At 39.4% G+C, this 25,354-nt stretch overlaps 3 protein-coding genes across 4 annotated transcripts; all 3 read right to left on the reverse strand.

Moving 5' to 3' along the window:
* Positions 1–902: 902 nt before the first annotated feature.
* On the reverse strand, positions 903–5,748 carry zmp:0000001062 (GTPase IMAP family member 7). 2 transcript variants are annotated; one of them, XM_036565638.1, is made up of 5 exons: positions 4,835–5,748; positions 4,537–4,638; positions 4,075–4,140; positions 1,902–2,701; positions 903–1,225 (listed from the first exon to the last, which is right to left on the reverse strand). In XM_036565638.1, exons 2-5 carry the CDS (start codon positions 4,616–4,618, stop codon positions 1,223–1,225), a joined length of 951 nt encoding a protein of 316 aa, XP_036421531.1. In that variant the 5' UTR covers positions 4,619–4,638; positions 4,835–5,748; the 3' UTR covers positions 903–1,222. The 2 variants fall into 2 exon arrangements, with proteins under 2 accessions (XP_036421531.1, XP_036421529.1); XM_036565636.1 differs by lacking the exon at positions 903–1,225 and having other exon boundaries at positions 1,635–2,701.
* Positions 5,749–11,271: 5,523 nt separating this feature from the next.
* On the reverse strand, positions 11,272–20,486 carry LOC118805394 (zona pellucida sperm-binding protein 3-like). The gene is made up of 9 exons (XM_036566155.1): positions 20,440–20,486; positions 13,148–13,641; positions 12,940–13,058; positions 12,764–12,867; positions 12,020–12,197; positions 11,832–11,949; positions 11,671–11,762; positions 11,497–11,588; positions 11,272–11,413 (listed from the first exon to the last, which is right to left on the reverse strand). The coding sequence occupies exons 1-9, from the start codon at positions 20,456–20,458 to the stop codon at positions 11,343–11,345; spliced, it is 1,287 nt and encodes a 428-aa protein (XP_036422048.1). The 5' UTR covers positions 20,459–20,486; the 3' UTR covers positions 11,272–11,342.
* LOC118805395 (zona pellucida sperm-binding protein 3-like) lies at positions 18,088–20,486 on the reverse strand. The gene is made up of 8 exons (XM_036566156.1): positions 19,946–20,486; positions 19,738–19,856; positions 19,168–19,271; positions 18,913–19,090; positions 18,725–18,842; positions 18,564–18,655; positions 18,392–18,483; positions 18,088–18,195 (listed from the first exon to the last, which is right to left on the reverse strand). Exons 1-8 carry the CDS (start codon positions 20,456–20,458, stop codon positions 18,125–18,127), a joined length of 1,287 nt encoding a protein of 428 aa, XP_036422049.1. The 5' UTR covers positions 20,459–20,486; the 3' UTR covers positions 18,088–18,124.
* Positions 20,487–25,354: the final 4,868 nt, after the last annotated feature.

Below are 25,354 nucleotides of genomic sequence, written 5' to 3' on the forward strand. Positions count from 1 at the left end.
CTTGCAGGGTTGCATAGTAGAAAAACAGTTGTATAAGTATGATAAGACATTTGAAGTGGACTAGTGGTGTGGTGAAAAAAAAGCTGCCTGAACAGTATTTATAGTATATAATATTCATAGTATTCATTTTTACAACAATACTCTATTGTTACAGACTGACAGTTAATAAGTCATCTCATGTACTGCCTAACATAATCAAAGTTGATTACCTCTTTATTAAACAGATTCTTCGTCTTTATCAGCTAAACCCCTTTTAATCACACTTTCATAAGTTTATATCCATTTCTCCTTAGTCCTCATCTTCTCTCTTGTGCCAGACAGAAGACAGAGGCAAAAGTTTTTATATATATATAGGTGTACAGAGGTTGTCTTTTCCAGGGTCTGGAATCACTGATCCTGACAGGCCAGAGCTTTGAATAAATAGTATTTAATAAACACCCACAAAAAATATATTTAACAGGTCCATTCACCTATTAAGCTAAGGTACAGCACATAAAGCCATAGTCATAATTTCTTATTGAAGTTTAGATTATTATTTTTTTTTAAATTCCAATATTTCTGACAGAAATATTGACAGGCTATAACAACCACTTAGCACTATGTAAATAACGTCATGCTAATTGGTGGATCCCAGCTTCCATTAATCACAAATGGAGTGTTGTTACTTTTGGCTGAACCATTAATTGAGGACAAAAGACTTGTAAACAGAACACCTATCTACAGTACTGTGCAAAAGTCAGAGACCACCCTTCCATTTAGTTAATTTCCAATTAAAACTGCTTTCAAGTACAAATCATTTCTCAGAGATCAGAAAAGAAGCAGAAACATGTTTAACAAAAAATACACAGAAGCCTCAAAAAATAAATATAATACAATTTTTTTCAAAATTTAGTTTGTCCACTCTTTGCCTTTATTATAGCTTCCATTATTTTCAGTAGATGTGCTTTCAGTTTTTCAAAGAATATGAAGGTATATATTTTTTTCACAACTCTAAATTTCAGTCTCTCTGGTAGTTGGTTGCATTTTTGACTTCTCAATATCCAAGTAATTCCAAACACACTCAGGGATTCAGTGATGGGGCAGTCAGTCAGTTGTTCTAGGAACACCAGCAGCTTCTTTGCTTGATTTGCAGATTTTCTTCTATCTTGTAGAAAATTTCTTTTTCTCAGTAATGGCTTCTTGACAGCTACACATCCTTTCAGACCATAGATGCGTCGTCTTCTCACTGTGGAAGAATGTACAGAAACACCTGTGTCTTTTTGCAAATCTGAAGCAAGAGTGGACCGATTATTTGTGATTATTCTGACAATTTTGGTGGTCTACCAGGTCTTGTATGGTAGTTAGGAATCCCAATTATATCTTTAAATCATTTTTTAAACTCACTTATTTCCCTTTAACTTTCCTTCCTTATTCAAGTTGATTATCTCCTCAGAAATATCCTAAAAATGTAAGACATGCACTCAGCGTCCATTTTGACTGGAAGTTAAATAAGTAAAGGGTGATCTCTGACGCTTGCACAATACTGTGTAAAGTAATCACATTAAAACTATGCAGTAAATTGTAATTACACTAACGGAGGTATATAGAATTACTTCACATGACACTATTAGACAATCAGACTCTAACTGATCAGGTGCAATAATGTGGTATATGTAAAGTCATACATTAGGTAAACAAAAAGACCATTTTTCACAATAGTCATCATGGGAACAGTAAACATCTCCATTCTTAGGAGGATTTAAAGTTTAGCTCTGTTTACTTAACCCTACACAAGGGTTGAGCTGGAGTCTATCTGTCACGGTTAAGGAATTTCAAGAAAGTTACAGTAATGCCATTTTGTGCTGATTGAATCATTTTCTAATCACAGCTAGTTTAAGGGTGCTAAAGGATTGAGTCCTCACCAGGTTTACTTTGTGTTTTTGTTGATTCTCTGCTAGCCTCCGCGCAGTCTCTTCCTCCTCTCTCCACAGCTCTCGCTTTTTTTTCTCCAACTCTTCCTCATCCTCATAATTCTCTGCCAGCTCTCTTTCTTTCCTCAGAATGTCTTCTTGTCTTTCTTCCAGGATCTTCTCCTGTCTCTCCCGTATCTTCTTTTCGGAGGATGGATACAGAGCCGAGGTGTAGCAGCTCCTGCCGTTGATGGCCACTAAAGTCTCGATCTTCTCCAGAAGTTTTATCACCTGCTCACGGTTCTCTGCGTTCTTGTTGTTGAAGAACAGAAATCCGCCGCTACACTTACGGATAAAATGCCGCAAATCCTTATCGGAGCTGGCAATGACGTCATTTGGCATCTTCCCTTCGAGGCGGTCCCCATGTGTGAAGATGACGATAGTGTACATCCAGATACTTCTCCCAAATATGTTCTCGATCATCTTGTGCATGTCCTTGTCCTCATTGGTGAGGTTCCCCACAGGTAGGACAAGGAGAAACACATGGGGCCCTGGCTTGTACAGTGAGACAGATTTCAGGATGTCTCGGATCACGTCCTTCTCCATGCGCTTGGTCTTGTTCAGCCCAGGTGTGTCGATCACAGCCACAGGTTTCCCATCAATGTTCCCGACCATCTTCTCGCAGAATTGCGTGACCCGGGTCAACTGCATATCCGTGTTGAAGGCATGGAAGCCCAGAATGGTGTTGCCCGTAGAGCTCTTTCCTCCTCCTCTGCGACCGAGCAGCAAGATACGTAACTCCTCCATCTCAGCTGAAAAACGATACAAAACAACAACAAAGCACAATATAAAGGTCTTGTTTAGGGATAGAAAATGTGTCACCCTAAAATGCTGAAGGCTAACAATGAATGAAAGTTAATAGGCACCAGTCAACATAGGGGTACCTATGGTCTTGGAAGGCCTCAGCCTAGCAAAGTTTAATGATTTTCTTGCTTAACACACCTGATTCAACTCTGGATAATAGCCAGATGTAATTTGCGGTTAAACCAAATACCAGAGATGAGTACCCCCTGAGTTTGGATGATGATATTTAGCTAACACTTTATTTGAACTCTGCTGCATAACATTGACATAACCATGCCATAAAGATAATTTCACAAAAAGTCCAGAAATTTTGTGAGAAAGGAACTCTTTTGCGACAATGACCAAACATACACTTGGAGAAAAAAAGGAACAGCATTTGATGAAAAGAACACCTTGCCAACTGTTAAGCATGAGGTTGGATCTCTTAAGGGGTTGTGTGGTAGCCAGCAGCACAAGAAACATTGCACAGAATGGCAAATGGATTCCACTAAATCTCAGCAAATTCTAGAACCAAATGTGACACAGTCAGTCAAGAAACTTCTACAACAGGACAATGATTCAAAACATGCCTTAAAATACTCTATGGTGTACTTCAAGAAACCCAAGTTAAAACGTTTAAAATGGCCTCAAAATTTGTAGGCAGATCTTAAACATGCTGTGCATGCAAGACAGCCCAACGACATTGCAGAAATAGAAGCATTCTGCAAGAAAGACCGTGGGAAATTCCTAAAACAACAATAGAAAACTCCCAACTAGCTATGGAAAGCATTTGCAAGCTGTAATATCTGCCAAAAGAGTGTTACTAAGTACTGATTTAGTTGTCCAAACTTTCACACATGCCACAATTTTGTCTTCTATTTTTTAAATTAATCAAATACAAAGTAAAGTTTGCAGAACAATGTTTTTATATAGTTTAAGGCACAGGTTTTGTATACTTCTTTCCACTTCAAAAATCAACAAAATGTGTAATTTGGCCAGGATGCCTGGACTTTTGTGTACAACTGTAAGCTGTTAGGACGTCAAACATTATGACTGATTATTATGATCTGTGATACCAATTACTAAATAAAACTGATGATTGCATATACCATCTGCCTTGGCATGTTTATGGTTATGTCAGTGTGACATGGCAGGGTTCAAGTAAAAAGTTACCAATATTAATATCGAGCTCTTGCTAGCTTTCATCCATTTCTGGGAACAGCAGATCACTTAAGAGGTCTAGTTTAAGCCTTCATAACTTAATAACTTGAAGCATTTTGCCTATTATGATAAAATATTTAAGACAGTCATCTTCATAACAATTTGACCCACAGCAGCTTACCTTGTAAAGATGACGATCTTCTTGAACCATTGTGGTTCACATTTTCGTAAAGCTCATCTGACTCGGCTATTAAAGAAAGAAACAAGAATCTCTGCTGATTTTATCTTAAACATAAGTTCTGTTCAAAGGTTTACAAGCTGCTCTTTTGTTTGTGCGCAAACTGGTTTCTTGTATCTCCTTAAGATCTCAGAGTTTTGGAATGTAGTCTGGAATGTAACCACACGTATGTCTAGTTTCAACAGAATGGTACCACCAAAGTGAAGCTGGCCTCATTATTTATTCTTCATACATTTGCACTGGTTGTAAGTTTTCAAAAAACAAAAAAAATGTAATACAAGAAAAAGAAAAGTAAGACGTAAACAACAACAACTACAACAACAAATAAACAATATAGATTAATATTTACTCCATTAGTAAGTTTTATACAGTTAGTATGATATGTTTAGCTAGAGTCTAACTCACAGCTCACTGGAACAGTTGGCAGATAGTCGGTATCTTCCACCTCAAGCTTGCTTCCATTCCACACACTATACTCTTCAGTCATTGCTGTTTTTCTAGAACATACTTCAACAGTTTGGAAGTTAATAGTTAGTACAGTCAGTCAGTGCTAAGATCAATCAAGCTTTAAGTGTGCACATTGATTGCATTGCTTAGTGAAAGAAAATGACCTCCATGCTGTATCACATGCCAAAATGTCTCATTTACACCCTCCTAAAATTTTTGTAGTAACAACTGGCAAAGGAATAAAGACTTGACTTACCATATACAAACTCCCCTAAGTCCACGTATATGCAGATAGAGTACTGTATTTGTGTTCCCCTGTTTTGAGCCAACAGTCGCAAAGTAGCCTTCCTATGTCAGCCGTGCCTACAATGCTTCTGCCTGGCTAAAGGAAAGCATTTTATCCTAAATCTGTTACCCAGCATGTCACTGATAAGACAGAATATATGTCAAGTGCCAGACATCTGGATTTACGTCTACAAACTGTCTAAACTCTAGTGCCTCAATCTACAGTCGCAAAAGCAGAGGGCAACAAAGATAAGTTATCAGAAGGAGCTGCGTCTCGTAAGTGATGCAAGTAACTTCCTCAAGAGTGTTAATCAAGATGCGTGGAAGTCTCAACCTGGAGCTCAGGTCTACTCTAACTATGTGTGGTATGCGGATATTTGAAGAAGAATGCTTGTCACATGGGGGGCGGAATCTGAAATGATGAGTGAAAAACAGTCTAAGGCTAGTAAGGGATCACAGAAAAAGCAATATTCCAATTTAAAAAAATAAAAAACGCACCACAGAAAGATTGCATGGTAAAAAATGATTCAGTATTTTAACCTAAAAAGGTTAGCAACCAGGTTGGCAGGTAGATTACTGTTCTGTTAATTTACTATTAGAAGTTCAATGAATTTTATGGCAACCAGGGGCCAGATCCATAAAAGCGTCTTCAGAAATAAAATATTCTTAAATGTGTTTTTTCTTGACTTCATTCTTAAGAAAAAAGTTATGAGAAATTGTCATTCTTCAAATAACTTCTTAGGAATAGTCTAATTTTCTTTTCTTACCTATTTTCTTAAGAATGATTCAGAGCAAGTGGTATTTTTGAAAATATTATGTTCTTAAATGTTTTCCTCAACCTTACAACAGTCTCACACTTGCAGTAAGAGTTGACAAGGTAGGCGTCTAAATCTATCACGGATACTGTCTCTGCTCCTCCTGCCCATCTTCATCCGTCACCCCGATTATCATATTTTGCAATGAGGATTTTTTTTTCCTGTTGGCTGTTTCTTCCATCATCACCTCTAGTTCTTGTTTGATGTTTTTCCTCTGTTTTCCTTCTCTGGGTGGATTAAATTAAATAACGGAAAATAACAGTTAATACAAATTCAGAATAATAATTGATCTATCTAGAACAGGGGTTTCGAACACTGGTCCTGGAACATTGGAGTCCAGTGCAGTTTGATGATTTTGGTTGAATCAAGTGTGTTTCAGCAGGAAAGTCACCAAACTATGTTGGACTTCTGCCTTCCAGGACTGGAGTTGGAGACCCCTGGTCTATAAACAGCTGTAATGAATGGATGTACACCAACCGGCCAGTTCATTAAAACCATCTCCTTGTTTCTGCACTCGTTGTCCATTTTATCAGCTCCACTTACGATATGGGGCACTTTGTAGTTAAACAATTACAGACTGTAGTGCATTTGTAGTTCTGCATATTTTGTTACTCCCCGTATTTTCTTTTCTTCAGTGTTCCAGACCCCCACAGGACCACCACACAGCAGGTATTATTTGGGTGGTGGATCATTCTCAGCGCTGCAGTGACACTGAAATGGTGGTGGTGTTTTAGTGTGTGTTGCACTGGTATGAGTGCAATGCTGCTGGAGTTTTTAAACACTGTGTCCACTCACTGTCCACTATATTAGACACTCCTACTTTGTTGATCTACCTTGTAGGTGTAAAGTCAGAGACGATAGCTCATCTGCTGCTGCACATTTTGTGTTGGTCATCCTTTAGTCCTTCATCAGTGGTCACAGGACACTGCCCACAGGACGCTGTTAATTTGTTTTTTAATTGGTGGGCTTTTTTTTCAGTCCAGCAGTGACACTGAGGTGTTTAAAAACTCCAGCAGCACTGCTGTGTCTGATCCACTCAGACCAGCGCAACACACACTAACACACTCCACCACATCAGTGTTACTGCAGTGCTGAGAATGATCCACCACCCAAATAGTACCTGCTCTGTGGGGGTCCTGACCTTTGAAGAACAGGTTGAAAGGAGGCTAACAAATTATGCAGAGAAACAGATGAACTACAGTTTAACTACAATTTACTGTATGTTTTGGAAATGTGCTTAGTTTGTATATTCAAGTCTATTACAGTATAAAGAAAAGTTGTCTTTACAGTATTTTATTTTAGCAATACAGATTGTATAGCAAAGTTCAGAGTATGCAAGTCATCTTAGCAGTTTACAGTAGTTTATTCACAGCATGGGGTGGACAGATATACATACAACAAATCTACAGATAAACAGATAATGTGCAGTGCAGTATGTAAACAGGACTGATGTACCAGTAGTTAAGTATGATGGAGAGTTTAGTTTGTATCCCACTTTAATCTTGCGTGTAAATCTTGTGTTCAAGTTGCTGTGTGTGTCATGTCTAACCACAAAGAAAGTAGACAGTGCTTTATTTTTCATACTTTTTGTCCTCGTGAATTTAGAGATTATTTGTTTTGACTCATATTAGATGTTCTACTGTTTGTAACATTGTTAAAAGATTTCAGTGAGGCAGTTTGTACTGTTGTGAAAGTGACAAGCGTTGCTGTCATCTAGTGGACAAAATGTTGATGTAAAAAAACAGTTAAAAATGATAAGGCTGCCAGATCATCCACATGAGTAAAATGTGAAATAGTTTTGCACTGGCCTTCAGAATGGAATTAAGAGGGCAGAAGTGTTTTTGACATTTCAATTCAGGTAAAACATTGTTTTGCTTTCATCTAACTCATTTATTTCACTCTGCATTGTTTCGATCAAAGTTTTGTGTTTGAGTTGAATAAATTAATAAACTGCTTTTTACCACATGGAGCCATCTTTTTAGTTTGAAAAGACAAACTATTTATTGTCTAAGGTGTTACAAATATATTAGCCTTTTGTTTATTTATTTATGTATTTATTTATTATTTATTTATTTAGCTGTGGCTGGTTGCTTTCCTTCTACTATTACTATAGCTGTCAGCATCCAGTTGAACTGAATTGATGTTAAATATTGCTTTTGTTCATCTAAACTAAAAGTCTGTTTTGCACTGTTTCGTTCAAAGTATTTCAATCAGTTGAATAACATCATTTTTATTGTTTGTTACCACATGATGTTTTTTGTAGGTTTTTGGGTTTTTTGCCTCTATTCAAGATCTGCATGGTGAAGGTTTGCTTACATCACTCCACTGATCACTCCTTTGTGTTTTTTACTTTATTTGCTAACAAGCAGCTTAATTGGTTTTATTGAAGTCAATGAAATACTTTGATTGAAACAAAGCAAAGTAAATAAATAGATGGGCAAAACCCGTTTAAATGCTTTAAGGCTTATACAGTGGAAAAAATGGGGAAAAACATAAATATTCAATAATGATTATTCCTGTTATTTCCCACTTTTGGTTTCTGGTTATCACTTCCACAAGCAAAATTCAAATGTATATAACATACGAATGCCATGAGATCTGCTAGCCTAAGTGGTGGCAGCTGGTGAAACTGTCCGACTTGATGACTGTCATTTCAGTGCAGTTGGACTCCCAACAAGCCAGTTATGTGATGATTTTTTATGATAACATTTAGAAAACCAACATTACACAGTGAAATTTTACATGTGAAGAGTGTGAAAATATAATTATTCGAGAAGATCACAGAAAATGAAGTGTGAAGTGTGATAAACTGGAGGTTACGCATATTGTGACTATGTCCTCTGCTGTTTAACAGGGTGCAGCCCAATTTCAGTCTCTATTCAGAGCTGCCAGGTCGGGCAGGTTCTTGCCAACTTGGATTTTGGTTGGATTTGGTGGGGAGAAAAGTGTTTTGGCGACTGGGCAAAATTTGGGCTGGTTTATTATTATTTTGGTGGTTTTGCAAAAGTATGTAAAACTTATAAACTGCGCTCCTTGAGAATGCAGCTGACATTTGAATAGGCCTAACTTCTTCCTACATCCAATCAGGTAAGAAAATTCTGAGATACATTTTTGTCACTCCTGTTGAGAGGAGGCCGTGGCCATACCCATCTGTTTCCTTTGCAGTCAACATCAGTGGTTAGCCCAGTTTATTACTGATGTAATAGTCCCGCTCACATGCCATTACTGCATAGTTCTGCAACAGCAGGAACTAGGAATAGCCTGTAATCCCCTCGGCACATATATAAAGGTAAGCAAGTTTTAAAAATGTATATGAGGGATAGTTATGCTCCAGCTGTTTCATAGATGTTTGACAGGGATACTAAATTTACATTAAAAATCATATAAAAAAAACTTTTAGCTCTTCATAGCAGTGATAAACACATCTGTTAAAAGACTGACAATGCCATCTAGTGACTTCTTAAATATTGCAAATTTTCAAGTGATAGATATTTAAGCAATAGAACACCAGAGGGAGTGTGTTATTTCACGATAACACACTATTGCTTTCATACAACAGTTACATAAATGAAGTAAGAAATAATTAAATTGGGTCATGAACGTGTCATTTAATATATTTTAATGTTAGCGATTTTCCGCCAAATTATAGTTCCTTAACAAGCAGCTTGTTGCTACGTCGGAGTGACGAGCTCCGCTCACTCGCTGCACTGCCAGAAGTTCGTTCTCCAGCTCCTCACACAGACCAACTGACAGTTTGGGAATTTAGTGTAGTCTCATCTACAGAGTCTGACCAAATTGTCTGTCGGTCAAATGTGATCTTAAATGTGTCCATTTTCTGTTTGTTCACAAAGTAAGAAGTAAAAACGTTAAAATGACTTGAGCGTCTCCTACAGCTGTCAAAGTTGTTGCTTACCAATGGCGTCTCAGCGGAGTGATACAGAAAAACCCGTGATGTTATGGTAAAATAACAGCAAAGTGTTTTAATGTATTATGGTCTCTGATGGGTGCTTTTTTTGGATGGGCTTTCAGATATTTTGGTGGATTTCCAACTATAGAGGCAAGCTGGCAACGCTGTTTCCATTTCCCAAGGCTTTAACTGACGTTTTATTCCTCCTGATAAACAGCCACAAGTTTAACTCCATCTCCTCATTATTCACCACCATTGCTGTAATATTTTATTTGGTGCATTATCAACATTAAAACACAAAGGTAATAAGAGTCAATGGGGAGAACATGTCTGCAGTGTCCACTTTTCTATATGAATAAAAGTAGAGTAAAATTGTCACACTGCCTGTCACAGTTGTCTAAAAACAATAGAGCAGCTAACAGTAGAAGCAGAAGGTTAAAACAAAAGTTAGAACACCAGTGGCATTGTCCTTAAGACTGGACAGTATTTAGGAAATGTCTGGTTGAGAAGCTTTTGTAATACTGGAGTTTGGATAAAATTATGAACTGTTATGTAACAGCTTCTGCCCTAAATTCAGTCCTAACTGAAGTGGTCATGGTGATTAAACAGAGATCATTGCTACCCATACAGCATTCTGAGACAGGACAGCACCTCCTTCATTCCATTTATTTGAAGGCAGCAAAGATGTATCCTTGGCTGCCTTATGTATCCCATAATCCTCTGTCAGCACCTATACAGGCAGCAAAAACACCAGCACTGGCACATTGGGGACAAGAGACTTTTTTGTAAAACAATAGTAAGCCTGCTTCTGATTGGCTAATAGAAAAGTACATCTCATTTGTGTGCACAAAATTTGTTTGATAATTCATAGAAATATAAATTTAGAAACCACATTGCAATGGAATTAGCAGAGAATGGTCAAGCACTTGAACATATTTAACCACATGAAATGTTACATTTTAAAAGGAGGCCTACAAATCAAACATCTGAACAGCGCATGAGAAAGTTACCTTAACTACACTCCCACACCAAATGAGAACATTTCTCTTTTCCTTTTGTTTTTAAAAGTTCCTTTTGTTTAAGTTCCTTTTAATTTTAAGTTGTAAAACTTTAAAATCAATTGTCTAGTTAAATACAACCAAGCTAGCATTAACATAACTTTAATTGAAAGAGAAATCACAAGAACAATTCAATTGACACATACTGGGGGACATGCAGTACACTGGGATGCAGAAGGTATAGTGCCTAGCTAGCCAAATAACCGCCTTGCTAAATTTAGGTTAACTGTTTGCTCATCCAATTTTCTCTGCAGTGGCTCAAATATTGTAGTGTCTGTAGAGTAAGACACGGCAGAGGCTGTGATTCCACCAGATGTGCTCCTTATTAAATGCCAAGGCAGAAGGTCATACAGAAGCACTGATCTCACAGGGGAACACACAAACAGCTTGTGTGGTAGTTGCAGCAGGAGTTCCCTTAACTCCTGGGTCTAAACACACTTTAGGGAACTGAATTATGGCACAAAATTGGGATGCCTAATAGACCAGGCAACATTGATCAGCTTTTAAACTCTGTATTAAACCAAGTCTCACTCCTTTGTATGAAATGGACTGCAAACCCAAGCACTGAGGTCTAGTTGCAATCACATACTTCAGCTAGTGTGAGCTTTAGCAAGCGTTTTGTGACCAAACCATCCCAAGAAGAGGCCATGCAACATAGTGCATCAGAGCAATTTTATTTGCAATCTAATTTACACCTGCTCACTGCCAGAAAGGTAATTTTTCTCCAACTTGAACAGGGCCAACAGAGATGTTTCCTTCATACTGTGGACCTAAAACATGAACATAAACCCATTTAGTCACAAGTTAAATACTCAAGGTAACAATTAAGACCTGCTGAGATATCCACACATACCAGCCCCAAGAGACACACTTCCTCCATCCCTTAAGCCACAGCTTGTGTCACAACAGCCACAGACCCGGTCATTGTCATCTGCTGTAGTCCACCTGAGGAACAGCACAGTTAAATCTTGGTCAGGTCACCTCATCTACTGTACAAGCTTAGCATTTCTTCCTTCTGCAAACTGACCTGTTAGCAGTGAAGGAACAAGCCTTGTGCACAGCATCAGTGGGAGCAGAAGCAGAAATAGGTGTGGCCTTCAAGAAGCATGTGAGGTAGATCTGCACAGAAGCAAAAACCATAAGCCCACAAGAAACTGCAGCAAAGTCACAGAACAGGCAGTTTCTTACCAAGCCACTGATCTGCTGCTGAAATACAAAGGCTTCCAGCTGAAACTGGAGCTTATCCGCCTGAACTCGAGGCAAAAAGCGAGACGTGGAGCCTGTAAGCTTAGCATCTACCAGGCACCTAGAAACAAGAACAGGATTAGACTCAAGGTGAGCAGGCATGGGTGGAGTCAGGAAGGAGGCTTGCTTACCCATAGTTCTCGATAAAGGAATATCTGGGAACAGCATTCATGTCAGGCACTGCAGTAGCCACACAGTTGTCCACAAAAATCCTGAGAGGCACATGGTTGTACTGCATGACAGATGCCTCAATATTTATGAGGTCACCGAGGAAATACTGGTTGGACGGCCTCTCATACTGCCAGTCATCTGAGGGAGGAGAAAAACCCACATTCAGTTGTCAAATAGATTTGTTAAAAGCAGTACATTGAGACTTTTGTGGAAAGGCTCAAGGCTGAATGGCTTTTCCATAGTGGTTTTAGTTTGACTGCAGAGGTAGCTAGGCTGCACTGGCTCATCATAAATTTGTTCAGCAGAGGCACCAACAACCTTAAGTTTTACTGAAAGCCACTGCTTCAGATCCAGTAGCTAACGGGAAGGACAGCAGGACTCCCTCATTCAGACAATCAGGCATTGATAAACACTGGTGTCGAGTGCAGGTGAAGACCGATGGGCTCAAGAAACCCAAAATATACTGGCAGCTGTTGCACCATTTCATAAAGGGAAGCAAAATAGGTGTAGTTTTAGAATGTCAAACCATTCACCATCCTATGTTTAGAGCTGGATATTACTGAAGTGACCAACAAGGCCCACCCCACACCATCTCAACTGGCAAATGTTACAATTCTGAGTTAGAAAGCAGGTGAAGGCAGCAAACCACATCCAAGAAAGCCTTGGGACTCCAAGCCTTAAACTAATTGAAACCGATTACAAACCAGTCATGAGCCTGAGAGAGAAGACCAGACGTTCCTCAGCAGTCACAGTAGAAGCATAAGGTATCCAGGCAGGCAAGAGGGCATTGCTGCTCACATTATGTAGCCTGCAGACTCTAATAGCAGCCATTAAACAGACACAAAGTAGTGGCCAACACACTGTGCAGTCTAGTCCTTACCGTGGATAGTGGCACTCAATACCAACCATAGTACCACCTGTCCTGACAACTGGCATCCCACCCAATGGTTCAGGGGCATACTGAAGGATGAAGCTGTAGACCAGCTCATCTGCAGTTGTCTGGAAGAACAAACATGAAGATTTGGTCACATTAGACAGTATTAGAGAAATCAAGCAAGCTTGCAATTCATCTACAGCTATAGACTCACCGTTAGCACACTATTGCACAGCTGCAGCTCTGCTTCAAAGATGAGAACCTGAGCAGCGGAATCTTCTCCTGTTGCTGTGCAGCCTCCAAGACTGAGAGCTGAGGGATTTATTAGCTCTCCAGTTCCAAACAAATCCTTCTTAACCTCCACATACACAGAGTTCTCTCCACAATCAGCTGCAACACTCACAACAGAAACAGGCTGACGTGGCTCAAAATACACTTCTGGCTGCTTAGGCTTCTCTGGAGCTTGGGGGAAACGCCATGTCAGCTTCTTCACTGGACCCTGCATCACCTGTTTTAACTGAACACTCAGTGGATCTTCAGGATTCACAAGCACTCCTGAGACAGGATCCTGAAGAGGCAACCGTGCCCCTAACTGCTGCACAGGTCCTCTACCTGGTATCTGCTGAGGCTGACCAAGACTTGGTCTCCTCCATTTTGGTAACTGTGCATTACAACTGTCAAGCAGCACAAGCAGTAGAACCCCAAGACCAAGTAGCTTTACTTCCATATCAGCAACTCCTAAACCTCCACTGGTTACTGGTGTTACTTGTCACTGGCTTTTATTTAGCAGCAGGTGAAGGTGGCTCCGCCCCCACTTAAGACAAGTTAATGTGTGTCTCGACCTGTTTCTGTGTCACAGGTGAGATCAGTTGAAATTTTACATTGACACAATAGTCTCATTTCTGTTTGAGGGACTTGTTTTAGTATTTGACTTGGTAGGTGATGGGAGTGATGGTTATTTATTTATTTATTTAACAAATATTTCCTTTTTTTTGTTTGACTTTAGCTGAGAAGTTGTTTGCAAAGACATCATTGTGAGATCTCTATTTTGATGGGAAACATCAAAGAAATGCAACCCCTGTTCAAGTTTTTAAGAATGTTGTTAACTGATTAAATGACGGTAACTGATGTTGTTAAGTGATTAGCTGAGATTTAAGAATTAAAACAAACTGTTCAAAATGAGTCATCTCTCTGTATGATCTGTCCTTTTTCCAACAGTTGGCTATAGAAAAGTAAGACAAGGCAAATTGTATGCAATTTTGCATTGTACATGAAAACATGACTTTTATTTGTTAAATTAGTAAAGTGTTACAATTTGTGACAGCAGTGTTTGCAGGAAATGACATTACAAAAAGCGTGTTTATTTGCTGCTGGCAGCAAAATGTAAAATTACGCCTCTGAATGACTTTCAACTGCTGCTATCTAAATGCCAGCTTTTTGTGATATAAAAACTGCTGAAGTCTCTAATGCATAAACCATCTTGTCTTGAACAGATGTGAATTGAATTCTGTGAACAATAAATAATATAACAATTCACAGTTTAGCACTAAACAGTGAACACCTGCCAGCATTAATGATAGTATTAAAGGTAATGTTTAAGCAACTTAAAGGTTTCCTCCCTAAGAATGACATATTGTAAAATGTTTTTAGGTTTTAAATCTGGGCACATATTCATGAAGCTTGCTGATCTAGGATCTGTTCCTGTCAGTAAAGTCACAGTAAACAAGTGAGGAGTCTGATCCCAGATCAGCACTTTTACTCGGCGAGGCTTTGTGAATATATGACCTGATCAGAGTACAGTATGTGCTGCTGTACTGTACTGGAGTTTCCAGAGAGTATCTTAGCACAAAGAAGAGCAAGCATCACACTAAACACTCTCTTTATCAGTATAGATGATCTTAACAGTAACATGCTTTTAAAACACTGGGAACCATTCACTGATGCTGAATATGTAAAAGAATAGGCACGTTTACATGCAGCCTGATAATCCATTAATAATCAGACTAATAGCTCAGTCGGAATAAAATACGTCTGTGTATACACCTCAATCAGAATAGACTAGTCTAATCGATGGCATTCTGAATACAATGTCTATCCAATTGAATGAGGTGGGTAATCCTGTACATAACCCGTTAACAGCCATTTAAACCTCTGATTGCATTACCAATAGGAAAGTTTATTTAAAATTATAAATAAATAAATATATTATAAAGTGCATTTTTTCATGGACGTTTATCAAATTGAAGTTTATAATGTTCAACATGGCAGGAGCCAGAAACTGTTCTGCAGAGGATACCAAAAGGTCCGCTGGATGCCCAAAGACTGAACTTGTCAAGAAGCCGTAGGTGACTGCTTAAAGGCAAAAAACACCAACACCTACAGCCTGATCTTTGTTGCAACAGATGGTGCACGGAGTATGAGGGGAGCACAGAATGGGTTTGTGACACTGTTAAAGAAGTCCCAAAATCACAGCATAATATCTTTCCAATTTGTAGTTCTGAAATAAGTATAATGGTGTCGTGGTGTTGACCGTAAAAATGAACAAAATAATGGCAAAAGGATTGAACCACAGACAGTTCTGTAAAATACTTGATGTCAGCTGTACTTATTCTGACCTGTGCTGAAACATTTTACAGCAAAACAGTGAAGACTTTTCTGCAAGGCAAAGGCCATGCCTGTGCAGAATCTGATGAGTGTGTGTGTGTGTGTGTGTTAGTACAGTACGGTGAAAAAATCTTGTGAAAAAAATTCTGTAAAGTGAGCTTTTAAAAATAATGGCATGCATAGTTTTTATTTTATTTAACAATAAACTTCCTAGAAAATTCAGTACATGGAAAAAATATAGCATTTAATGTGTGTTTGTTTTTAAAATGGCATCAATTCTTCTAGATTTTTGAAGGAACTTGATAAGTAGGTTGTTCCAAGCCTTTTGGAGAACTTGCCACTGTTCTTCTGCAGACTGACTCAGTGATGTTGAGATGGACATTGTAGCATGCCTTGCTCTTCTTTTTGCTGGAAATAGTTCTTTATCACTTTGGCTGTGCGTTTGGGGTCATTGTCATGCTGGAGAATGAATGTGGGGCCGATCAGACGGCCTCCCTGATGACATTGCATGACAGATAAGAATCTGCCTGTATTTCTCAGTAGAGAGGGGGCTATTCATTTTGACCAAATCACCAACTCCATTTGTAGAAAAGCAGCCCCAAGCTGCATGTCTATTATAACAAATTACTAGTTAAACATTCTGTGCTGTAATCAGGTTTCCCCCCCATCCACCAGGCTTGAAACTATCACCCAATTACAGTTCAGAAAACAATCAAGGGTAAACAGGTGTGCTTACTCTTTTAAGAATATTTTTATTGAGCAGAGTGGCTGATTTGACTGTTTATCCATTTGGTTGAATGACAACTGTAACTTTGTTGCTGCTCCGCTTAGGAGCGCAATTGCTGAATGTGTGAATGACCCATGCGTGCGAGCTGTAGTGGTTATGAGGCCACATTGCTCGCTCCACACAGAGTGAAACAGAACAGCAGAAAGTTTACTTACAACGTAAACGTCTGAAACACAAAATATTAATTAAAATAATCTTTACATCTACCAAATCTTGTATGAAATTCAGTATCAGTTATGAATGCTTATATCCTTATAGTAAGTATTTAAAATAATAGTTGCCAGCGTCTCCTTATAAGGATCTTTTTTTTTGTGAAAGTAAATGCACGTTAGTCCTCCTTCAGGGTTTGAGTGGTCAGCTCAAGTAAGGTTGGGGTAAGGTTGTCAAGACAAGCCGAGTGCAGTGCCTCTGCTTGAGGTAACTGGACATGGAATAACCACCCCCCCACTATCAACACAAACAAAACAGTCCTGACTCTATATGTTTAAACCAAATCTGTTCGCTGCTGGTTGAGGTTCCAACAGAGCTCTTCCACGATGGCTTATCCCCTGAGAACAGATCAGAATGGTGGTATTACCCCTTTTCCTGTAATAATTGTGGCACATTGTTTCATTTATATTCAGCTGACTTTAGGTGGTGATTCTGAAAACATTTTAGGGAAGAAGGGACAGAATAACCTCACCATCATGTACTGCCAAAAGTTGCAAAGTTGGACTAAAACAATTTAAAGCATTTTTAGGCTATGTTTTACATTCTACAAAATGCATTTCATACATGTTTAATGATAATGAACTACAAGTCCGTCCCCCCTCCCTCCTTCTCTTTCCTACTGGGGAAAAAATAAATAAATAAATATCTTAACCTGGTCTCGGCCTCATCTCAGACACGAAGTCTACAAAGACTAAGTCTTCATCTTTGGCTCAATGCGTCCAGGTCTTTATCTTGAATATAAAAGATTTGTAAATGAGTTTAGTGTAAACTGCAACTTCTAAGAACACAGTTGAGCATAATGATCCAGTCAGGTTTAACCATTTTCACAGCTGACATTAAATGCAGCTTGTTTTGGTGGTGGTGTATCAGATTTGGTACTATAAGTTGATGGAAAATGTGATTTACAAAACCAAAGGTCAATTGAATGTGTGGCAAAATGTTAGGAAACAGCACAACTATAGCTTGTGCCCCTCTAATCCTGAGGATATTTCCTATCGAACTGTATAATCTGTTCTTTTGCAAGCCAGCATGTAGTTAACCAACTGGTGCCATCTACTCAGATGTGAGGAAGAAGTTTTGGCCTAGTCAGGGCCATGATAAACCCCAGGGAATATTTGTTTGTGAAGTAGCTTCACAATGCTTCAGCTGTTCAAAGCAGTGCCAAGCAGAAAAATTGGGGATCTTTCTGTAAAAAGCCATCTGAATGTTTACCCACAAGGCTAACATTCAAAGGAATAAAAGGGGAGGCCAACCCATACCAGATTACTTCATTTAATGAAGTTAATAAGGCCCATTGAAAGCTTAATGTTTTGGCCCTTTCTTGCATAGAGTACAGACTTAAGTTACTTTTGTTCACACCGCTAACAGCCTTTAAGGAGCAGGCAATCTCACTGCATAATACTTAATTATACAAAGCACAGCCAAACTCAGCTAATATTAACATGTCATGATTGCAAAAGATCTCAGGTACTCCAGCACACCAACAGTAGGAAGCATGAGTTAGTGTCACATTTGGCTTAGTTACAGACCATCCTCAAAACAACATTTCACAGCAGCTTTATTTTTCTGTTCAGTCTAGTTTACACTTCCTCACTGCCAAACAGGGAATTTTTCTCCAACTCTGACAGGGCCAACAGAGACATTTCCTTCCCACTGTGGACCTGAAACAATCAAGAGAAACCCATTTAGTCACGAGCTGCAAACACACCCAGGCCTATAACTTCAGATTTGGAGTGCTGACCTAGGATCTACACCCATCAATTAGGTCATTGTAACTGATCCTGAAGCAACATGCCTACTTTGAGAACCTCTGAACACAGACTGAGTTATCAATTAAGAGACCTGAAACCTACACACCTGCCACAGGAGATGCACTTCCTCCATCCCTTAAGCCACAGCTTGTGTCACAACAGCCACAGACCCGATCGTCATCATCTGCTGTAGTCCACCTGAGGAACAGCAGCCAAATCTTGGTCAGGTCACCTCATCTACTGTACAAGCTTAGCATTCTAGCCTTCTGCAAACTGACCTGTTAGTAGCGAAGGAACAAGCCTTGTGCACAGCATCAGTGGGAGCAGAAGCAGAAATGGGTGTGGCCTTCAAGAAGCATGTGAGGTAGATCTGCACAGAAGCAAAAACCATAAGCTCACAAGAAACAACTGCAGCAAATCACAGAGCAAACATTCTTACCAAGCCACTGATCTGCTGCTGAAATACAAAGGCTTCCAGCTGAAACTGGAGCTTATCCGCCTGAACTCGAGGCAAAAAGCGAGACGTGGAGCCTGTAAGCTTAGCATCTACCAGGCACCTAGAAACAAGAACAGGATTAGACTCAAGGTGAGCCTGCATGGGCAGAGTTAGGAAGGAGGCTTGCTTACCCATAGTTCTCAATAAATGAATATCTGGGAACAGCATTCATGTCAGGCACTGCAGTAGCCACACAGTTGTCCACAAAAATCCTGAGAGGCACATGGTTGTACGGCATCACAGATGCCTCAATATTTATGAGGTCACCCAGGAAATACTGGTTGGACGGCCTCTCATACTGCCAGTCATCTGAGAAGAGACAATCAGCCCATTGCAGGAACATTTTATGAAGCCTTAAACTACTTGAACACAACCATGTTACAAACCAGTCATGAGCCTGAGGGAGAAGACCAGACGTTCCTCAGCAGTCACAGTAGAAGCATAAGGTATCCAGGCAGGCAAGAGGGCATTGCTGCTCACATTATGCAGTCTGTAAAAACAATCACAAGCTACCAGTAGCCACAATGCAGGATTTCATCCACATATTTTATGCATAGACAAATTTCACTCTTGGAAGAAAAATCTAATTTTTTCAGAAGTGAGGACTTTCACGACTTTCAGTGTGTGGACTATTGGTCTGTGCATGGATCTAAATGTAAAGAGCCACTGCAGGTTATAAACTAAGCATAAGTGACAGCCAGAAGATAAGGTTATTGCATCAGCAATATTTTAATATAAATATTTCTCAAAACTGTCAAAAATGACACCTCACCATCAACAGGCTTCAACATCTCTAAATTCCAACAGGTTTCTCTGAAGTGAGACATGTAGTTTCTCATGTACAGAGAAGATAGAAACTAAATTTGCCCACTTATCTACTTGAATGTAATCCAACAGACAGATGGAAAGCTAACTACATTCAGGGGCCAAGTCACTGAAAACAGACTGGTCCTTACCTTGGATAGTGGCACTCAATACCAACCATAGTACCACCTGTCCTGACAACTGGCATCCCACCCAATGGTTCAGGGGCATACTGAAGGATGAAGCTGTAGACCAGCTCATCTGCAGTTGTCTGGAAGAACAAACATGAAGATTTGGTCACATTAGACAGTATTAGAGAAATCAAGCAAGCTTGCAATTCATCTACAGCTATAGACTCACCGTTAGCACACTATTGCACAGCTGCAGCTCTGCTTCAAAGATGAGAACCTGAGCAGCGGAATCTTCTCCTGTTGCTGTGCAGCCTCCAAGACTGAGAGCTGAGGGATTTATTAGCTCTCCAGTTCCAAACAAATCCTTCTTAACCTCCACATACACAGAGTTCTCTCCACAATCAGCTGCAACACTCACAACAGAAACAGGCTGACGTGGCTCAAAATACACTTCTGGCTGCTTAGGCTTCTCTGGAGCTTGGGGGAAACGCCATGTCAGCTTCTTCACTGGACCCTGCATCACCTGTTTTAACTGAACACTCAGTGGATCTTCAGGATTCACAAGCACTCCTGAGACAGGATCCTGAAGAGGCAACCGTGCCCCTAACTGCTGCACAGGTCCTCTACCTGGTATCTGCTGAGGCTGACCAAGACTTGGTCTCCTCCATTTTGGTAACTGTGCATTACAACTGTCAAGCAGCACAAGCAGTAGAACCCCAAGACCAACTGGTTTCAACTCCATGGTAAGAGAAGGATTGCTGTTTTTCTCCCTTGCAGTGGCTTTTATTTAGAAGTAGTGACTCCACCCCATTCTCAAGGTTTATGAGACCACAGGTGAGACCAATTTGGGCTTCAAATATGTCATTAGACTGAGAAACGAATCATTGTGTTGGTTCATGAGATTAAGAACTCTTTCACTGAGGGTGCCCAATCTTATCCTCAAAGAGCAGGTGTGGCTGCAGGTTTTCATTGCAACAAAGCAAGAGTACAAGATCTTTGAAGACTGACCAGTTGATTAAGTAAGTAGAATCTGGTGTGCTCTGCATGTTTGGAATGAAAACCTGCAGACAGCAGCTCTTTGCATATAAGATTGGGCACCCCTGCTTTACACAGAGGTCTTTCCTAATGTGCAACTCAGTGCATGTTATCCCAAATCCAGAATGCACTGAAAACACCAAAACACTTAATACACACTTCATAATCTTTTTTTAAACCATTGACTCTCAGTCTGGGGATTACGACTTGCAAGATCAGTGTTAAAAACGATACACAGGCCTGTTCTAACATCCCTTTGAGATTTTTTTCCACAAAATCCCCACACCAGTGATAGAAGGTCTGCCATACTGATCAGATCATCCGGTTACAGATTTTTGACTATTAGCATTACTGAGTTTGTAAAGTAAACAAATCACCTTGTCCACAATGACAGAGCTGCTAAAAACCTGTTGGATGTTTGCAAATATCTTCATAGCATATAAAACCCCATGGCGCTATTGCTCTGTCATTAGCAGCAGATAATCCTCAGTTAAACACTGGTTCATCTAAACCAGTAGCGTCATGGGTTAAATACACAGCTGTGACTTAAATTAAACCTGACTGAGACAGTAATAAGCTATGTATATAAAAAATCATCATTTATATGGTGCTTTCTATATGGAGGTGGCTGTCCCAAAACCTAACCTCTAAAATAAATAAATTAACCAAAATAATTGATAGATTTTTTTAAGTGAAGTTTAAATATTTAGATTTATCTTGAGTTTAATTTTTTTTAATAAAAAACAGAGGGGGTAGAGTCTTATTTTAGCCACACCTCTGCGTTTTAGAGCAGTGAGACTGCATCTTTTTCCCCCATGGTCACATGGCGAGCAGTTAGGTCCAGTTGTTTTGAAATAAATGTGTCCCAAAGTCTGAAAATCAGTTTGTGCTTTGTCACTACCAAAACACATAATTATGAGCAAAAGTTAGCAAAATTCTCACTATCGAATCAGTTTTGGTAGGGGTATGATTGTTTTGGTGGTGACAAAATAGAATATACAATCATTTTGGTTTAACAAAATAAATATAATTACGGTATAGGATCCTTCAAAGTGTTAAAACTCTCTTTCTCTTTTGTTTATACTTAACAGAATATTTTGTTTCAGGCCTAACCTACCACAACACTGGAAATGGGACAAAGTCTGTGCATGTCTTTTATTTCCATTACTAATAAAAAAGCATCAATTAAATCTAAACAGCCACTCACCCAATATGAATATATGGTGTCTAAATGATTAGCTGACATGAAACTTGACAGGTATTATTAATCTCACCACTGCAGCACTACACTGACGTGGTGGTGGTGTGTTAGTGTGTGTTGCGCTTGTACGAGTGGATCAAACACAGCAGTGCTGATGGCATTTTTAAACACTGCGTCCACTCACTGTCCACTCTATTAGACATAACCACTTTGCTGTTCCATCTTGTAGATGTAAAGTCAGAGACGATAACTCATCTGTTTCTGCACAGTTTGTGTTGGTCATCCTTTAGTCCTTCGTCAGTGGTTACAGGAGGATGGATGCTGTTGGCTGGATATTTTTGGTTGGTGGAGTATTCTCAGTCCACCAACCAACCTCAGTGACACTGAGGTGTTTAAAAACTCCAGCAGCACAGCTGTGTCTGATCCACTTGTACCAGCAGCACACACTAACACACCATCACCACATCAGTGTCTCTTCAGCAGGGACATGGGAAGGTGTTTTAAATTGCAGGTGCTGAAATTTTAAGCAGCATATCCAGGATGTAAATAACAATTTCATGCTAAATTATTTGCCTTCTTCCATTTGAATTTCTTTTTGGCAATTTACATCCAAGATAATGCATCGTACTGCACTATAATGAGGTGAGAGATGACATATACATGAATGCACAATGGGCTTCTTTTACCAATTTTTACTTAATAATTTTTCCTGAGAAATGTCCTTAGAAAAAGTCTACATCAGATTCATAGTGTGTTCTTAAACCACAGGACTGTTCGCACCTTTGCGCTCTTTAATGCGTGTAGATTCTGTTCTTACCTAAGAACAAATCCAAAATAGGAAAATATTAGTAATTGTCAGAATCTATGTGAAAACTACATGAGTGGGTTTTTAGAAGAAATTTCTTCTTAAAAACGGTTGGTGAATTAGGCCTATTGATGGAGAGATAAAACAGTTGAGGGAATGCTATTATGTATGATTTTTTTAAAAGTTTAAAAACTGTAGTAGGCTGTGTTGGGGTTCAGAAGGGTCCTCTATCGCTACACATCTCTTTGCACCACAACCTGTGTATGTGTTTTAGTGACATACCCCCAAAACACCTGTTGCGGAGAAATGTGATTACGCTCGCTGTAAACATAAACACACATAAAAATTACAAACTCCTCTCTAAAACAAGCACACATGAATCTTTGCTACACTCAGATAACTAGAAAGTTCAGATCTCTGTATTATGTTTATTGTTTTTTAACAGTTGCAGTTCTGAAATCAGGGAGTGCTGCAGACCCCTCGGCACCCCACTTCCCACATCCCTGCACAGTGTCTATAGCTGTTGGTGAATTACAGGTCCTCCAGGGCTGGCCTGCTTGATCACTTGGGCGTAGTGACTGTTGAAAAAGTCAAGGGGAGGGACATAGTTAGGAAAACAAATTGACCAAAGGCTCGACTAAACAGGTAAGTTTTTAGCCTAGACTTAAAGATGGAGGCTGTGTCTGAGTCCCGAACACAGACTGGTAGGTTATTCCAAAGCTGGGGGGCTTTGTATGAAAAGGCTCTTCCCCCTGACGTAACTTTATTTATTCTGAGTACTAATAATGAGCAGCACCTTGTGATCTAAGTGGGCGTGTCGGTTGATAATAGGAAATAAGGTCACTGAGGTACTGAGGAGCAAGGCCATTCAAAGCTTTATACGTCAGCAGAAGAATCTTGTACTCAATGCGGAATTTAACTGGCAACCAATGTAAGGTACACAAAATTGGGCTAATGTGGTCGAATTTCCTGGTTTTGGTGAGAACTCTGGCTGCAGAGTTCTGGACTAACTGAAGCTTGTTACGTTCTGGCTGGAACAGCCAGAAAGCAGAGCATTACAGTAATCTAACCTGGACGTGATGAAGGCGTGAACTAACGTTTCTGCATCCTGTAGCGACATTGCATTTCTTAATTTAGCGATGTTACGCAGGTGGAGGAAAGCTATTCTGGTAATATTGGTAATATGCTCATCGAAGGCCAGACTGGGATCGATCATGACACCAAGGCTTTTTACAGATGTGCCTGGTGCAATTGAGAAACTATCGAGATTAAGAGTAAACGTAGGCAGATTATCCCTAGCAGCTTTTGGACCAAGAAGAAGGACTTTGGTTTTGTCCGAATTTAGTAAAAGGAAGTTGCTTGACATCCAGTCTTTAATGTCTTTTACACAGTCCTCTATCTTAAAAGATCATTTACAATTTTCACTAACGCTGTTTCAGTACTATGGTGAACAGAGGGTGAACTTAAATTAACTCCACTTAAATGGCAAGTGGAGCTGATAAAATGGTCAGTGAGTGTAGAAGCAAGGAGGTGGTTTTTATGAAGTAGCCAGTCTGTGTACAGATGTGGTTGATTATGACGTAATTTCACAGTACCTCCGGTTTACTGGATGTTTAGCAGCAGATCAGGTAAACTTGTGGTTGTTTTGACAGAGCCCTGTCCTCTTCATTTGATCTATAGATCTATCACTTACCTTATAGCTTCACACTGAACTTTGTGTAAGTGCAGAAAATAATGTGATAAAGCTGCTATACAAAAAACTGGTGTTGGAATTTTGATGTAGGTATATTATTAAGCTCCTCAATAATATAGAACAAAGAGCATGAACACTGTATAATCAGAATTATTTAATTGTAAATAATGATAAATGATAATGATACATTGTTCTTATTATTATTATTATTATTATTATTATTATTAAATAATTTATTTTACAATGATCATTTTTCGGAAGTGGTAACTAAACTTCATTTTATGGTCAAAGTGTACTCTTGTGCTGAATGCTTGTGTAGATTTATATTCCTGTAAAACATTCACAAAATGCTGTTGGGCAGCTCCTACAAACAGTTCAGTTATTTGAACCGCATGCTGGAGATTAGCATCATTATAGAGCCTGCACAGTCACGCATTCCTGCTATCCGCCGCATGAGAAGCCAGTCAGGATGTGACATGACAGACTGCTAGCCCCCAGTGAACAGCAGGAAGACTAGGTCCAGTTTATATATACTGTGAATGGTTAAACTGAGACTACGCTGATGCTAAGCTGATGACAGAGCAACAGCCCCGCTGTGTTAACTCTTGTTGTCTCCTGTTTTCATGATTTTTAGACACAGCGATCACACACACACACACACACATCTTACACACACAGCTTACACACACAGCTTTTCCTTCTGGGTCGCAGCAGGTGCAGAAGCCTATGCCAATGGTCATTGGGCACGGTGATCAACATTGTCCAATTGCTGTAATCTTGCTGATTTGTAGATCCATGCTCTAAAAAAATGCATAAACTGCACATTGTACAGGTTAATAAAAAAGATCTGGGCGAGACACCATAGGCAGTGCATTCTGCTTAGCTTTGTAAATCATTTAAAATT

The sequence above is a fragment of the Colossoma macropomum genome, unplaced genomic scaffold (genome assembly GCF_904425465.1).
Source record: "Colossoma macropomum unplaced genomic scaffold, Colossoma_macropomum, whole genome shotgun sequence".
Classification (NCBI taxonomy): domain Eukaryota; kingdom Metazoa; phylum Chordata; class Actinopteri; order Characiformes; family Serrasalmidae; genus Colossoma; species Colossoma macropomum.